The 14,970-nt window shown below is 48.6% G+C and overlaps 2 protein-coding genes and 1 non-coding gene across 3 annotated transcripts; 2 read left to right on the top strand and 1 right to left on the bottom strand.

Moving 5' to 3' along the window:
- On the bottom strand, window positions 1-9,215 carry usp12a (ubiquitin specific peptidase 12a). Its single transcript, XM_066698986.1, has 9 exons — window positions 8,842-9,215; window positions 7,350-7,430; window positions 6,503-6,716; window positions 5,971-6,200; window positions 5,053-5,129; window positions 4,414-4,497; window positions 3,522-3,719; window positions 3,259-3,337; window positions 1-2,990 (listed from the first exon to the last, which is right to left on the bottom strand). The coding sequence occupies exons 1-9, from the start codon at window positions 8,887-8,889 to the stop codon at window positions 2,889-2,891; spliced, it is 1,113 nt and encodes a 370-aa protein (XP_066555083.1). The 5' UTR covers window positions 8,890-9,215; the 3' UTR covers window positions 1-2,888.
- Window positions 9,216-9,440: 225 nt separating this feature from the next.
- Window positions 9,441-12,379, top strand: rpl21 (ribosomal protein L21). The gene is made up of 6 exons (XM_066698985.1): window positions 9,441-9,555; window positions 10,410-10,489; window positions 10,660-10,721; window positions 10,980-11,092; window positions 11,701-11,851; window positions 12,255-12,379. Exons 2-6 carry the CDS (start codon window positions 10,423-10,425, stop codon window positions 12,342-12,344), a joined length of 483 nt encoding a protein of 160 aa, XP_066555082.1. The 5' UTR covers window positions 9,441-9,555; window positions 10,410-10,422; the 3' UTR covers window positions 12,345-12,379.
- On the top strand, window positions 10,772-10,845 carry LOC136747401 (small nucleolar RNA SNORD102). Its single transcript, XR_010816501.1, has one exon. It is a non-coding gene; the product is annotated as a small nucleolar RNA SNORD102 (small nucleolar RNA).
- Window positions 12,380-14,970: the final 2,591 nt, after the last annotated feature.

The following is a 14,970-nucleotide window of genomic DNA, read 5'->3' as shown; positions in this document are numbered from 1 at the left end:
TGTATTTGTATTCATTTATGTATTTATTTTATTGTTTTTTTTCTTTAGAACAGAAAATGATCATTTCACAACAGGCTGTCTCAAGCAAACCCTAAAATCCGCCACCAACACCTAGAAATCTGTATCAAAAGTGCAACATCATATCATTTAGATTACATTATTATTAATTATCTTTTTTCTTCATTTTCTTCATTAATATTTATAATTTTAAGATTTATACATCTGGTATGTTAAGAAATAACATACATCATGTCCTGTAGAAATACTAGACTCGAATGTACAAAATCAGAGACACACACACACACCCCCTGGAGGTACAGAGGCAGAAGACACACCGAGCTGTAATCTGAAATCAGGCTCGCCACTGACAGCCAATAAAGCGGCCCGCTCAGGCTGAGAAACCAATCAGGAGAGGCCGTGCACAAGGGAGGCGGGGTCAGCGGTCAAGAATTCCAACTCCTGGTAAATTACATTACGCTACTGAACACCCAGAACCCCCGACCGCCAATCAGCACCCCCCACCCCGCCCATTCGCTCACCTTCTCCGCAGACAGGGGTAATGAGCAGTGTTGACTCTCCAGTGCTTTTTGGCAACACAAAAATAAAACCACAATGACTAGGATTACAATTGTTAAAAAGTAACGGAAAAAGTACAGTGATCCACACCTGCCCGGGTGCAACTTTCCACGGCGCTCTGTCTGTTCATTTGTCATTTGTACTGAAGATCATCATAAATAAAAACGCAGATCACCTGCAGCCAGGATACCCAGCCCACCGGTTTCCTCAGACCAGTTCACTGCAGATCAGACCCCTCGATATTTACAGTGCCAGCTCAGTGATCAGGAAGGCGGTGGTGCCATCTCACTGCCACGGACTGGACTGCAGAGCACTCGACAGGGAGCCAAACCAGGCCCGTCCTGCTCAGCCCTGTGATCCAGTCCAGTCTTGTAACAAGCTACAGGCCCTTGTGCAAACTCTTACAGCAGAAGCATCCCTGGAGTCGGTTCTGTATGGTTCTGCTGCTCATCATGAAACCTGGAGGATTCGGACCGGACCCATTGAGCAAATAGTGGCTGCTGTCTCAACGGCACCTCTCAGTCAGTCTCTAAGCTGACTGTGTGTCTTGTAGGTCAAGGAGGGGAAATTAGTATTAGTGTGTGTGTGCAGTGCAGCCTCCCGGCCTCTAGGGGTGCCTATCTCAGCACCCGGGAACTGTACATAGGAATGACACTGAAAAGCACCCATAGCTGAGGAGCGAGGGGAGCCCGGAATGTTGGCACTGTGTGAGAGCCGTCTGTTTGACATGGATTAGCCACGCATGTGCAATAGTTTTACAGTGGTCTCCTGTGGGTTGGACATGGCTTCACCACGCTTCACTACGCACTACCAGGAGAAAGCCACAGTCCCCTATAGTCAACACGCCTTCAACACTCTGATCTCAGTACACCAGTGTATTCCCTCAGCTGTCGTGAAGCATGGGGAAGGCAGGGTGAAGCCACAGGAAGCCACTGTAGCACTAGGGTAAAACCACCAGTCAAACCAGGGTAAACCTGCTCCTTCTGATCACTTTGACCTCCCTCTCCCCCCAAGCTGCAGCACTGAACTCCCACATCCTATACAGGACACAGACGTCACACTCACTGTCACACTGGCACGCACACACAGTGACCCAGTATCAGCGCTGCCCACCCCCACACCCCACGACTCACAGCCAGAGGCTCTCCCCCGAGGCTCCCTAGCGAAGAAACCCCAACAAAAGAACAAAAGAAACGACACAGCAGAAGAGACCAATATAACCCTTACAGAACAATAATAATAAGAATTATACATCCTGAGGACCAAGGCAACACCAACCCAACACTCAGCCATAGTGAACCCATCGGAGTCGCCCTACCCGCCCCCCGCCCCCCACTAGCAGCACGCGTGCAAGTCCACTCGTCTTCAGGACAGCACAGACACGCTCTCTCTCCATGCGTCCCCCACCCTGGCTAGTCACAGTGCCCCATACATTCATTCATCGGTCACACGCATTTAGACACCGCTCCCTGAGCTCTCTGTGCCGTAGAGAGCCGGACGGACAGAGAGAGGGAGAGGGAGATGTCAGGATTAAAACTAAAACGCAATCAAATACACAATAAAAAGTGGAGCCAGTTGGAGACCGCCGTGTCCAAAATTGTCAAAGCAAGAGCAGCTATAAGTGACATTAATCAGGCAGCCAATCAGCCACACGGCAGACCCTTACAGGAGGCCGCACTTCTCCTGGGTGCGGCTCTGGACACCCGGGCTCCAGGAATCATACCAACGGAGCGATCTTTACAACAGCGCCCGACTCACAAAGGGCAAAACGCCCATAACAAACAAAACCCAACAACAAAATCAGTCGTAATAATAAAATTTAAAAAAAAAAATCCCATCCCTCTCTCTGCCTTCTATCAGCTCTCTCACGCCCCCACCCACCCCAAACCCTGCACCAAAAAAAACCCAAACCAGCTTCTCTGAAAGACTTTCAACAAACTAAGAAAAAACTGAGAAGAGGTGGTGTCTGGAATTTCAGAATCATGTCTGAAAGGAAAGGAACCCCTTTGTGTGCGTGTGAGAGACTATATGTATACGTGTGTGTGTGTGTGTGTGTGTGTGTGTGTGTGTATGATTGTATATATAAGTGTGTGTTTATCCAATGCACAGTCAGGAGCTTTGTCAGTCAGTGACTGTGACACCTGATACCTGAGCAATTTAACCCACTGTCCGGTGTGGCAGAGTGTTTGTCTCCCGTGTGGCGCCCTGCGCTGCGACCCCACCAGGGCACCGGCACCCAGCCCGGCAGCACCAGGCTCTGCACAGGGCACCCATGCAGCCGCGCAGCCAGAATGGTCTGGGTGGCGCCCCGCTCAGTCTCGGGACTGGTAGAACAGGATGTACCCCGACTCGGAGTTCTTGGAGATCTCGGAGGTCAGCCCGTAGAACTCCTCGATGGCCTGAGCGTCGATCTTCTGCAGGAGGCCGAGGACAGGAGAGAGAGAGAGGATGAGGGAAGGGGAGCGAGAAAGAAGCCGACTGGTGAGCAGGGGGCTCTTGCAGCTCTTTGAAAATAGTTTCCAGACTTCAGCCTGGAGCAGAGTCATTGTTAAAGTTTACATGTTCAAATACAGAAAGAGATAATTATATATTTAAGTTTGTGCATATATACACTTTGAAATGAGGTAAAACAATCCCAGAGGAATGACAAGTGACAGGTAGTTGTCAGGCCTCGTCACTCACCTCCACGATGTCATCATCAAACAGCAGCCAGAAGTCATGGCTCTTCACTATGGCAATGTAATGACCTCGGTTAGGGCCGCTGGAGGAGAACACACACACACACACACACACAGACACACAGAGTTAGACACAGGTCAGACTTTGCAATCACTACAGACACAGGGTCCTATACTTTGCAACCTCAGATGGTGGGTGGGTGTGTTGTGTGTGTGTGTGTGTGTGTGTCAAGGGCAGGGCCCTGGGGGGGTGTTGTGGAGACATACCTCCCGCAGTGCACCACCACGGCCACCAGGTCGTACAGCCGCTCGGGGTTGGTGGCATCGCCGGAGGTGTTGAAGAGCCGCAGCTCCAGCGGGAACACAACACGGTACGACAGCTTGGTGTAGCGGTGCAGCTGGTCCATGTACTTAAAGCGCTTCAGGTGTAGTGCCAGGATCATGGGCAGCTTCTTCACCTTCATTCTGCAGTGCGCGCACACACACACACACACACACACACATACAAATAATCACTAACAGTACTATAGCTCCCTAACGATCAACGCACATGTCTCTCTCATGTATTATTGGTGTTCTGTGAGGGTCACATCCACTCTAGGGTGCTACTCTAGGGTGCGTCAGGGCTTATCACCTCATTAAAGCAACACCATGAGGACCAAGACTCCCCAGCCGCCAAGGCAAGCAGCGCTATAAATAAAGCGGGAGCGGTCAGTGTCACAGCAGAGAGGGCTGACTGCCTGAAGAGGGCCGGGTCACAGCTGAAGGTGGTGTGGGGAGCACGTGTCTCTGAGTGTCCGTTCACTGTGTACGTGTGTGAGTAAACGCATGCTCCCACTTTTATTTCTGAGGCAATTAGGTTCTACAAAGAACATTTAAGTCTATTGCTCCGCTATCTATATTGTTTTGCATATATGTATAATGCACTTTATATGTGGAAATGTACTTTAGGATCATTCATTCTTAATGAGGAGTTTCTGTTATGTTGTATGTTTGAATGTCTGGTTTTGGCATGTTTTAGTGTATTTATAATGTTTACGTGGATGCTGTTTTAGCCAGATGAATTCCCTTTTCGAGATGTTTTGACTTTTTTTATTTGACTTTGTGTGTGTGTCAGTGAGCTTGAGTGTGTTAATGTGACACAAGCAGAAATACTTGCCTTTTGTGGGCCTCCTGTTTGCTGCGACACTCCTCACAGTAGTATTTATACTCACTGCACAGCGTCTCTGTGTTACTGAAGCCCCTGCAGAGAGATGAGAGAGCGGGAAGAGAGGAAGAGAGGATGAGAATGTTGGAATTTCGACAGCAGCTCACTCCCTCACTCCTGCAGTGCAGACTCCGCGGTTCACTCTCCGCAAGATGTCATTTGTTTCCCGGTTGTCGGAACCCTGGCTTCCACCCTGACATTTAACTTTCACTGGTAACGCTTACCTGCAGCACTTCACCGGGATAAATCACTGCACGCATATTTTAAATAACACAGGGAGCAGCTATAAACACGGGCATAAATCCACATGATCACAGACTGCTACGTCTCTGGTTGAGAAGCATGAATCACCGGGGGACTTCATCCTCGCAGTGAAGTCACGCTGGATTTACTGGCAATTAGGAAACACAACAGGAAACAGCGCACACACGGCCTGCTCTGCTCTCTCCAGTGTGGGGACTGAGCACAATAGCAGAGATACAGCACAACACAACACGACACAAGCACCTGCAAACTACTGTGCAGCTTCACTGAGGTCAGCTCTCACTAGGGGATCTCCACTGCCCTGACCCCTGACCCCTGCTCTCTCACCTGAGGCAGTGAGTGATGGAGGTGTTTTGCTCCACATCCACCGACAGGTCTAAGAAGTCTTCGTCTTTACTGCTGATCTGTACAGAGGAGAAGAGAGTCAGCTGGGGAGAGGGAGACCGGGCCGCCCCAGCACACTGTTTACATTACTGCGTGTCTAGATTTAACTTTGTGTGCGAGTGTGTTTTTCTGAAAATCAACACACTCAGGACGCTGTGTACAAAATGAATCAGTGCCTGAACACATAAAAAGCACCTTGGCAATGTCCTTTATTGTTGAGTGTGTGCGCGTACGTCTGTGCCAGTCTGTATGTGTGTGGGTGAGTGTGTGTTTTTCCCGGTAAATATGTCCTACTGTATCGATGCTGCTTACAGAGCGGCCCATTGTTGCTGAGCAGCCCGTACAAAGCCGCTGGCAGGAGGCTGCTGGTTACACAACAGTGAGAGGGAGCTCTTTCACTGCCCAAGAACGACGGCTGCCAGACTCCCGGTCCTGCACTACGGTCTCTGTCCTTCAGCCACACAGTCGCAGCTGTGGGCACTTCAGCCATGCAGGCCAGGGACCTCACACACAAACAGCCCCCTGCGACAGTGCAGCGCTCCTCTGCTGCGGGCTGGAAGTCCCCTGTGTTGCTGCAGGGAAGCCACAGCTGCCGTGCGTCTCTCGGTGGAGACTGGATGAGGATGACGCGCATTTTACACTGGCTTATTCACAACACCACGGATATAGATGTTTTTTTTGTTATGGTTATACAGACTTTTATGGTTATAGTGAGTTTATTTTAGTGTTCTGTCCGTACAATCTGTAACTGCGCAGTTTTTGTTTTGTGTTGTAAATGAAAAGACGGTTGTGTGTTTCCTGCAGCTGGCTGTTGTGTGCAGGGCCAGGGGTGTGGTTGGGGGCAGGGGCGGGGTCACTCACAGTCTCGCAGGTGAGGCAGCGTGTCTCATTGGTCAGCGTGCCCTGGAAGATCTCGTGCACCCAGGTGGGCTGTGGTGGGCTGTTGTTGTTCTGGGAGTCCAGGGTGCCGTTGGGCAGCCTGCCGTTCTGCTTCTCCTGCTTCCGCTCGTCCTGCAGCAGGTCGGCGATGGTGTTCAGCAGGTAGTTGAGGAACTCGTGGGCATCCTGCTGCATGTAGTTGTCGAACAGCTCTGCAGAGACGCACACAGGAGAGGCGCAGCTCAGCCACCGGCACTAACTGACTACGGGGACACTACCTGCCATTATAATTGTTGTTATTATGTTTATGATTTATTTATTAACTCTCATTATCTTCTTTCCCTCTTGCCATGCTCGCTACAACATGAGAGGCAGGAAAACTGTCTTGTTTTTTACCATCTCTTTGATCAGAATCACCAATATAAAAGTATAAAAATATATAGAATATAAATGAATAATTTAAACTGCAGATTTGTTTCACTGCAGCAAAAAAAACACACATCCGCCAGCTCACCATTCTCCTTGCGCAGCCGGGTGATGAACTTCTTCGGGGGGATGACGCCCACCTTTTTCTTCTGTGTGGCGATGCTGTGGAACAGGTCGGCCAGGCAGGTCAGCAGGCTCTCCTTGCGCCGTGGCTGGCTCTTATACGCCAGCACCTTCTCCCGGAACGGCCGGCAGAAATACAACGCCTGCAGGACTGAGTTGCAGTAGCACGTATTGCCAAACTGCAGCATGGCACCAGAGCAGGGAGAGAGACAGCACACACGGGCATGAGACTGTGCACCGACCGCACTGCTGCGACACGAAGACGATCCTGTTCATTGACATTCGTTTGACCTTCTCTTACTTTGCGGTTTCACAGTTTGAATGATCAGTGTATTGTGCATGCTTATATGGGTGGACAAACAACAGTGAAAACGACAAGACTTTAAAGTCTTTAAAGTATTTTAAAACTGAACAAGTGCACAATTAGCAATAAAAGAAATCTGCACTTGAGATGAAAATGATTAAAATAGATTTCATAGGGACACTATTACAGATAAATATGTATACAGATTCTTATAATAAAAACACACCAAGGCACACTCTTCAGGGAGGTGAAGTCACATACAAATATTTAGGGAATACTCCACACTGCCTTCTTCACCGGTCTATGGCAACAGGAGGACTGGGAGCAAAATCACTGCTCGCTCCATGACTCGGCGCTCTGACATTAAACAAGCAGCCTCTTCTGTTTACCTTCTGGGTTGTTCTGGCTCCGAGAGAGCATCTCAAGATGCACTGAAGCTGCTCACATGCATGCTTAGCCAAACACTTTGTAAACAAAGCACCGTATACACAACCAGGGCAGTACTCACGTTGACTAGGCCGAAGTAGTGCTCGTTGACAGGAAACTGCTCTGGGCCAATCTCTTTTTCCAAAGCAGAGGCATTGGCGCCCTGAAACACAGCACAGACACACACAGCACAGGGTCACTGCTCTGCTGTTCACACGAGAACAGCACCACACACAGACACCCCCCAGACCTATTAATAATGGACTCTATGGTCTGAACCTTGCCAGAGTTTACCCCCAGCTGCAGGCTCCCTTAGAGGAGCACCAGTCGGGTGCTAGATGATGTGTCAGTGCTGTTTCACTCCCAGTGCAAGGACAGAGATGAAAAGTGAGGTGGCACCAACCAAAGTGTGACTGGTGGCTGCCTTGGGTGGGAACCCCAAAAGAGGGACCAGAGCTAGGGCTCTAGTCTCCAGTCCTGGTCCTAAAGAGACTCAATCCAGTCAGGTCAAACACCCCTTCAGCGACTGACTAAAGAGCATGTTGGTTTTGACTCAGGAGACTGGGTCAGTGGTGCAGCTAGAGACTGGGTTAGAGCTAAAACCCAGGAGCTCTTCCAGACCAGGGCTGCAGGCCTAATCCACATCTGCAGCACAGTACACACTCAACACAGTCACTGTGTTAGCGCTCTCAGGGGATATTGCCATCCCTCTGGTGACACAGCGCTACATCTGCAAGTGTGCATAACTGATGCTGCGCAACAGGTAAGAGGGAGAGACCAGGTTTTACATATAAGTTTCTAACTCGTTACACCACATTTTTTTACAAATAATTCCCAGAGCCCTCGACAGTGCCCTTGTCTGTAAAGAGATACAGCAACAAATCATGTCGCACCAACACTAGCCTGCTCTGCTAAGCGTCTCCTTGTGATGCAGACGTCCATTCGTTTATTACTTTACTTTCATATTCGGTACCAGAGTACAAACCTCTGCCTTGCCTCTGCTACCGCAACTGACCGGAGTTACTCCTGGACAAACTCCGGCCCCGACAAGCCTGGACTGCCGTCAATAACAGCCAGCAAGTGCATGAAAATATGGGACTAGAATGAGAACGAATTGCACCTGTACGGCATTATTATGAATAATATTATCAATAATACAAATCATAAAAATGCTGTTGCATGTTTTTTCTTGTTTTTTTATTTTTTATTTATTACTTGATTACTTCAGGGAAGCAGAGGTGTCAATAGGTTTTAAATCTGGTAATAATGTTATAGCATATCGAGACATGGCGAAATGCCTTGAAGTCCAGAGCAGCGAGTAAAGGTGACACCGACGCTGGCTTTACACACGCTGCTCCTGGGTTCACCGCATCAACACCATTAGGCCTAAAGGATCCAGAGGGCGACGTGAGAGTGACGCCGAGAGAGGGAGAGGGAGAGACGGGAAGCCAGGCTTCCAGGTGTCCCGGTTCTCCAGCTGCCCCAGTCGCCCACAGGGCTCCGGCGGTGCTGCCGGGGGAAGAGGGAATCCAGCCGTCTAAGATTTGCTTAAAAAATATATAATCGTAGCTTACCATGGTACAAATGGAGGCGATTTTGGAAACTGTCATTAGGATTTCCATCCGCCCAGCGCCATCTTCTGCCCAATCACAGTGCGCAGGGAGGCCGAGCGAGCGGAGCCCGACTGCAGGCAGGGGCGCCCGTCCGGCGCTGGCGGGTCCTAGAGCCGCCGCCGCATCCCCTCACACTGAGCAGTGTGGCCACATAACACAACTAAATACTTTATAACTTTTAATTTTCATTACAGGCCTAATAGGAATAATAATTATATATCCAGGGTATAATTAAAGGTATCCTTAAATGTTAAAAGTTTGTGCAATGGTAATCACGCAGGGCTCAATGTTGCTTTTTATGACGCTGTTTTTAAAGTGTTTCCAATTGACCACAAGTTCCCCAGTGACGTATTTCTGTCATGCGCCACACTCCGCTGTCAACGCCCGGCCAATGAGAGGCGAGATAGCTAGTCATGTGACAGCTGTAGTGGGTCCTTCAATAATACAAATTAAAACATAAATTTGAAAGCTTTTCAAGCAATGTAGCATATCAACACGCAGCCAGATATTATTATTATTATTCAGCGCAGGAGAGTGAATCACGGCGATTGAGAAGTATGTGTATTTTCTAGTCAGGCGGCAGTGAGGACCACCTGAATTACAATGTGTAAGGCGGAGCGAGGGGTCCTGCACTCTCTCTTTCCGCCGGACCCGCCATCTTGCGAAGAAGCAGGGGTAGGAAGAGCTCCCGATTTGTTTAAAATTATCATCGCTAATACCTGCACAATTGAGTGGATTTCGTTAGATTTAATGCAGGCACAGTTTAAGCACACATTGCGTTGGTCTGTCTTTCCAACCGCGGCCGAAAGTTAGTAATGTGCCTGTTATTGAGCACTGATGCCCCGCCAGCCTGTCTGCATGGCTCGCCATGTGGGCCTTGGAAGAAAACGGCCTGAGTGTTTATGATTATATTAATCTAATTTGTCTTTGCAGATCCCTTTGTAACTCTGTCAGTGAGTTACAAATACACTTTTTTTTAGTGGTTTGGATGTAATTTTTCACTTCCAAGTTCTGTTAGTTATCAAACTTCTCTAAGCCACACACAACGCGAATGGCACACGTAGTGAAATCACTGATTTATGTTCTTGTTTGGAAGTGGTAAGATTTTAGGTGGACGCAGATTAATGTTTTATTTATAAACTACTACTTTTTAGGTCATAATAGTACATTGCCGTGATGTGTGTAGGTATATACAATTTCTAACTGGGGTGTGGTTGTAATATGACTCGGATCGCCCTGACAGAAATGAAGGTCTTCAGTAGTTAGTTATCATGTGTTGATTTTCTGCCTGTGCAGTAGAATCCACCCGGACCGTGTCATGCGCAGTGAATCCGAATTTCATGTTCTGGAATAGTTATCCGAATCGCCGGTTTCCGCTCTTCCACAGTGACGTGTACAGTACGTCGACCACGAAGAAGTTGATCTTATTAAATCGGTCAACATCTGCGTTTCCTCTCCGTCTCCATGGTGTCATTGCCGTGGTGTTCCTTTTAAGTGTTAACAGGTGTGATTTTGTTTCCTTATTTCAGTTAAACAGCCAACATGACGAACACCAGAGGCAAGAGGAGGGGGACGAGGTATATGTTCGCCAGGCCCTTCCGTAAACATGGTGAGTACCCCAATGTGTAGACTGAACTGACTATGAGCAGCTTGAACGCTGTTTCCATAGCCTGCTGAGCCTCCTAGTGCTCTTTCTGCATCTTCTAATCGGTGTAAGTCTTTAAAGTGGTGCTGTCTTTGATCGAGGCTGAGGTTAATCATTTTTGCTTTGTGCTGCAGGTCCCGTCCCTCTGTCCACTTACATGCGTATCTACAAGAAAGGAGATATCGTTGACATCAAGGTATGTAGTGATTCGCGGACCGAGCAGGTGCCTCATCCGATACACACAGAAGCTCGATGATGATAGTCTCCTACGATTGCCTTTTAGACAAAATGAGCAAATCATTTCACCGGTTCTGAGAGCTTTTGCATTTGAGATACAGGGAAGAAAAGAGAGGGGTGGGAAAAACACAATTGCTGACTTAAAGCCCAGCTTGGAGTAAGCACTGAATGTGGGGAAGCTAATGCTTGCTTCCAGTAAGATGAGTTTATCTTCCAGGGAACAGGGACAGTCCAGAAGGGAATGCCCCACAAGTGCTACCATGGCAAGACTGGCAGGATTTACAATGTGACCCAGCATGCTGTGGGCATCATTGTCAACAAGCAGGTCAAGTAAGTATCCTCCAACTGCTGTGTGCAGTGCTTTTAAACTAGACGGAACACTTAAGTGACACTTAATTAATAAAGGCCACTTCTGCCATTTCCGGTGATGTAATATTCACCGGAGCAGCACGGCCCTGACTCAGGCATGGCGATCTCTTGTGGGCGTTCAGAGATTCAGAACTGTCGACAGTTGGTACACAGGAAGTGCTGCAGCTGCCCCAACTCTGGCAGTGTTACTCGGCCGGTGTGGTTATGTATGTACTGATCTTTACTGCAGTGCTGTCTGCAGTCTTAGCTTGAAATAAGTGTTTTATACCGAAAGGGACAACCGCATTTAGCATTGTGATGCCTAGTGCATGTGTGCAGTTGTGCAGCAGTGCCCCTGTGCTCACCTCAAGCCAAACCCCTTTTTCACTTTGCCGTTTGGACAGATCCGTTGTCCTGGGCGGTCATTCGAGGGGGTGATATTGGAATCCTTTTAAAAACCCAGGCGAATGCATCTTGTATTTAGCTTGGATCCTGTCAAAGGAGACATCTCTTTCAGGCTAAAATGTTTGTGTTTTTTGTTTTAAGTTTCAATGTGCAGTGAATCCACCGTTTCTCTCCTCCTGTTCCAGGGGCAAGATCCTGGCCAAGAGAATCAACGTGCGCATTGAGCACGTGAAGCACTCAAAGAGCAGGGACAGCTTCCTGCAGCGAGTGAAGGAGAATGAGAAGAAGAAGATCGAGGCCAAGGAGAGTGGCACCTGGGTGGAGCTTAAACGCCAGGTAAGCCCTGACCCTGCCCCCCCGCCCCCGCCCCCACCCCCCCATCCCAGTGTGGAGTCCCCTGTGTGTTCAGAACGAGGTCAGGGGAGCAAAGCGGGTAGGAAACTAGTTTGGGCAATGGAGACCGGAGCTGCAGTGCATAACCCCCCCACACTATGACTGGTGCCCAGTGATGAGTTACTCTTGCGATAGCTTCTCTGAAGCCCAGGTGAGCTCACTTCACCGGCACTGAGGGCCCGGCCGCAGCTGCCCCTGGTCCCCCACGCTGTGTCTTGTTTATCGAGGGAGCAGTCATACAGCCCCGAGTGAGAAATGGAGTACCAGGCCGGCTGTGTGCCGTGCCGTGTTCTTGGCTCAGTTTGTCTGCTGTACCGGTTCTCACCACTGTCTTCTCTCCCCACAGCCGGCTGCTCCCCGTGAGGCTCACTTTGTCAGCACCAAGAACAACGAGCCCCAGCTGCTGGAGCCCATCCCCTACGAGTTCATGGCCTAACTGTCCCGCACACCCAATAAACACGTTCACACAAATGTCCGGTTGCCTGTGTGTGTTTCTCTAGACTCGGAAATGCAGATTAATTTCCCAGAGCAGTGATGGGTCAGAGTGTGCGTCCGCCTCCGCTGTGGTCAGTGCTGCTGCTCGATGATGCTCTTCCTCCTTCGATTGCCCTGAGCGGCAGTGTGAGATTGAATATATTTCACCGGTGAACTGAGAGCAGACCAGCACTGATGCGCTGGTGCCTGGGCAGCCCCTCATGGGTCAGTGTAGTGCAGGGCAGGGCTGGGCAACTGGGGTCCTCACAGGTGGCTGGTTTCTATTCCCTGTCAGGGTTTTATTACTTATTTGAAGTAGTTATGAGGAAAATAAGTTGGATTACCTGTTCATTCTGAGTCTTGATCAGATTGCTAATTGAAGTTATAAATGCTGCAGGAGCCCAGCTCCAGCACTGCAGCTGCAGAGCCCTGTCCCGAGCCTCACAGTACCTCCCAGTTATGGGTTTTAAGCAAAAGTGGTCTTCATTATAGTCAGGAGAGTCACTCTCCTCTGCATTGGTTTAGTTTAAAACATTCTGAATAGCCCCCTGTGATTTTAGTAATGTTTACATCTCTGAGGGAGAGAACAACTGAACTAATAATAGACTGCCCTTCTGTAAACCTTAAAAAGCCTTTGTGCATTAAAAAAAAAAAAGTTTACATTCTGTGGCTCCGCGGTGCCGAGGACCTGTATGATCTTTTGATCTTGTAGAGGCTTCTGCAGTAATGTAGGATTAGCCTTTGAAATGCCAATACTATCCCTGCACTTAATCATAACTGCGTCCTGGTGCGTGGCCCTGCTGAACGCTGTGTATTGTCTCGCTGCTGTTGGTGAAGACACTAATGGCAGGGACTGTTTCAACTGAGTTTGTGTTAAATACACTCAGTGCAGTAGGAAAGGGCCAAGAATGGGTCCACAATGGTTCAGTATGTGTGTGTATACACGTGTATATATCCATCCTAGCAGACCCATTTAAAAGCCTCTATAACAGATTAATAAAATGTATCTGCAACAGTTTAACTTTTAATAAATGCTTTTATTGGATCTTTCTCTTCCATCAAGTATGTGGTCTAAAAGCAGTGTGGGTTAGTGGCCCCTCTGCTTTAGTGTGACTGCAGTGTGGGTTAGTGCCCCTCTGAATCACTGCTGGCAAAGGCGGGGCAGCTGTCTCTCGCTGACAGCCGGGCTGTGTGACCCGGGCAGCCAGCTCTGATTGCCCATCATCAGTGCGGCCCTGGGGCTGATTGCTAATTGCAGTGCTGATTGCTGTGCTGATTTCAGGGGCCTCGTCCAGAATATCAACACCACTGCAGAAGCCCAGCAGCAGTCTGAGAGCTCTGAATTAATTTCCATGGTTTCTGATGCTGGCAGTAGAAAGAAGTAAGATGTCGAATTGAGATTCTAATAAAGAGCTGAGTTAAATGAGAGTTTCCTTGTTTTTATTTTCTTTCATTTATTCTTTCTTAGGTGGGGGTGGGGGGGTGTTTGGGATAGCTGCTGTATTTCCCTGCTGTGTTGTAAGAAAATTACCTCCACTGTTCAGAGGCTGGAGGCGTCAGACACTCAAGTCTGAGCGCAGTAATCCAGTTCCCACTGGTGCACTGGCAGCCTGTAAAATAAGAGACCGCAGTGAACACTTCCAGGAGAGCCAGCTGCTGGGCTTGCATCACAAATGTAGGTCAACCCTAAGAGGTTTTGTCAGGAAAAACTTGGGGAGATATGTTTAGAAACGGCACACCACGGAGAAGAGCAGGAATGGGAAGAGCAGAAACTGAAGGGCATCCTGCACGGATGAGCTGAAAGACACAGACACGTTCTCTACCACCATGAATGCAGCACACAATACACAACATTTCAGGGTTTCACCCAAGGGTTTGTCCTGTGACCTCATTGCAAAGCTAGGTAGCAGTGTGTGAAGGAAACCAATACCGGCCATCGCTGTAGTGGTAGAATAAGCGGGTTTACTAGATGGGTCAGATGAAGCTATCCAGAATCCACTCCAGGGATAAACACTGACTCAGAAACTGGCCTCCTGGGCTTCAACACAACGTCAACATCCTAAATAAATTAACTGCCATTGAACAGCTGACAAACTGTTGCACAATCCTGCACTCAAACACGGCGGAGGAACTGCAGGTAATTCACAGTCAGAACAGAACAATCATACCCGGGTTATTGGATTAAACCTGACAGCTCACAGCGTTTTACATTTCCCCCTTCCTTATAAAACCGGAACCAGCCATAACTAAACACATTTCATAAGCCTGGGCAACAGCTGCAGGAGGGAACAGTTACAGCACAGCCCTGTTATAAAACCACATTGTTATTATATCAAGGGATTTACACAAAGGTCGAGTTTACAAGGGGGTCCTGCACCATCATAAACAAACACATACAGAACATCCAACACAATACAGCGGCTGTAGTTCGGTTATTTCAAATGAAAATGAGGACTCAAAATACAAAAAATGAATTGCAGTCAGTTGCCTAAGCACACCGTCTGTATTCATTTTACATCTGCACACCGACGGTAATTGGTCAGTATGTCCCTTACAGGTGAGCTGTGTGAAATGAATTTCTTCTGGTT

This window comes from Amia ocellicauda, chromosome 3, assembly GCF_036373705.1.
Source record: "Amia ocellicauda isolate fAmiCal2 chromosome 3, fAmiCal2.hap1, whole genome shotgun sequence".
Taxonomy (NCBI): domain Eukaryota; kingdom Metazoa; phylum Chordata; class Actinopteri; order Amiiformes; family Amiidae; genus Amia; species Amia ocellicauda.
This window is presented reverse-complemented; position numbering and strand designations above follow the sequence as displayed.

What these genes read in the sequence shown, in the direction of transcription:
- usp12a (XM_066698986.1), bottom strand. Translation starts at nt 8,889, where the DNA reads ATGGAAATCCTAATGACAGTTTCCAAAATCGCCTCCATTTGTACCATG. An exon ending in CCGGCTGCGCAAGGAGAATG is followed by an intron (nt 6,201 to 6,502) that starts GTGAGCTGGCGG and finishes GCGTCTCTGCAG; the next exon opens with AGCTGTTCGACAACTACATG. An exon ending in TTGATGATGACATCGTGGAG is followed by an intron (nt 2,991 to 3,258) that starts GTGAGTGACGAG and finishes GGCCTCCTGCAG; the next exon opens with AAGATCGACGCTCAGGCCAT.
- rpl21 (XM_066698985.1), top strand. Translation starts at nt 10,423, where the DNA reads ATGACGAACACCAGAGGCAAGAGGAGGGGGACGAGGTATATGTTCGCC. An exon ending in ATTGTCAACAAGCAGGTCAA is followed by an intron (nt 11,093 to 11,700) that starts GTAAGTATCCTC and finishes CTCCTGTTCCAG; the next exon opens with GGGCAAGATCCTGGCCAAGA. An exon ending in GGGTGGAGCTTAAACGCCAG is followed by an intron (nt 11,852 to 12,254) that starts GTAAGCCCTGAC and finishes CTCTCCCCACAG; the next exon opens with CCGGCTGCTCCCCGTGAGGC.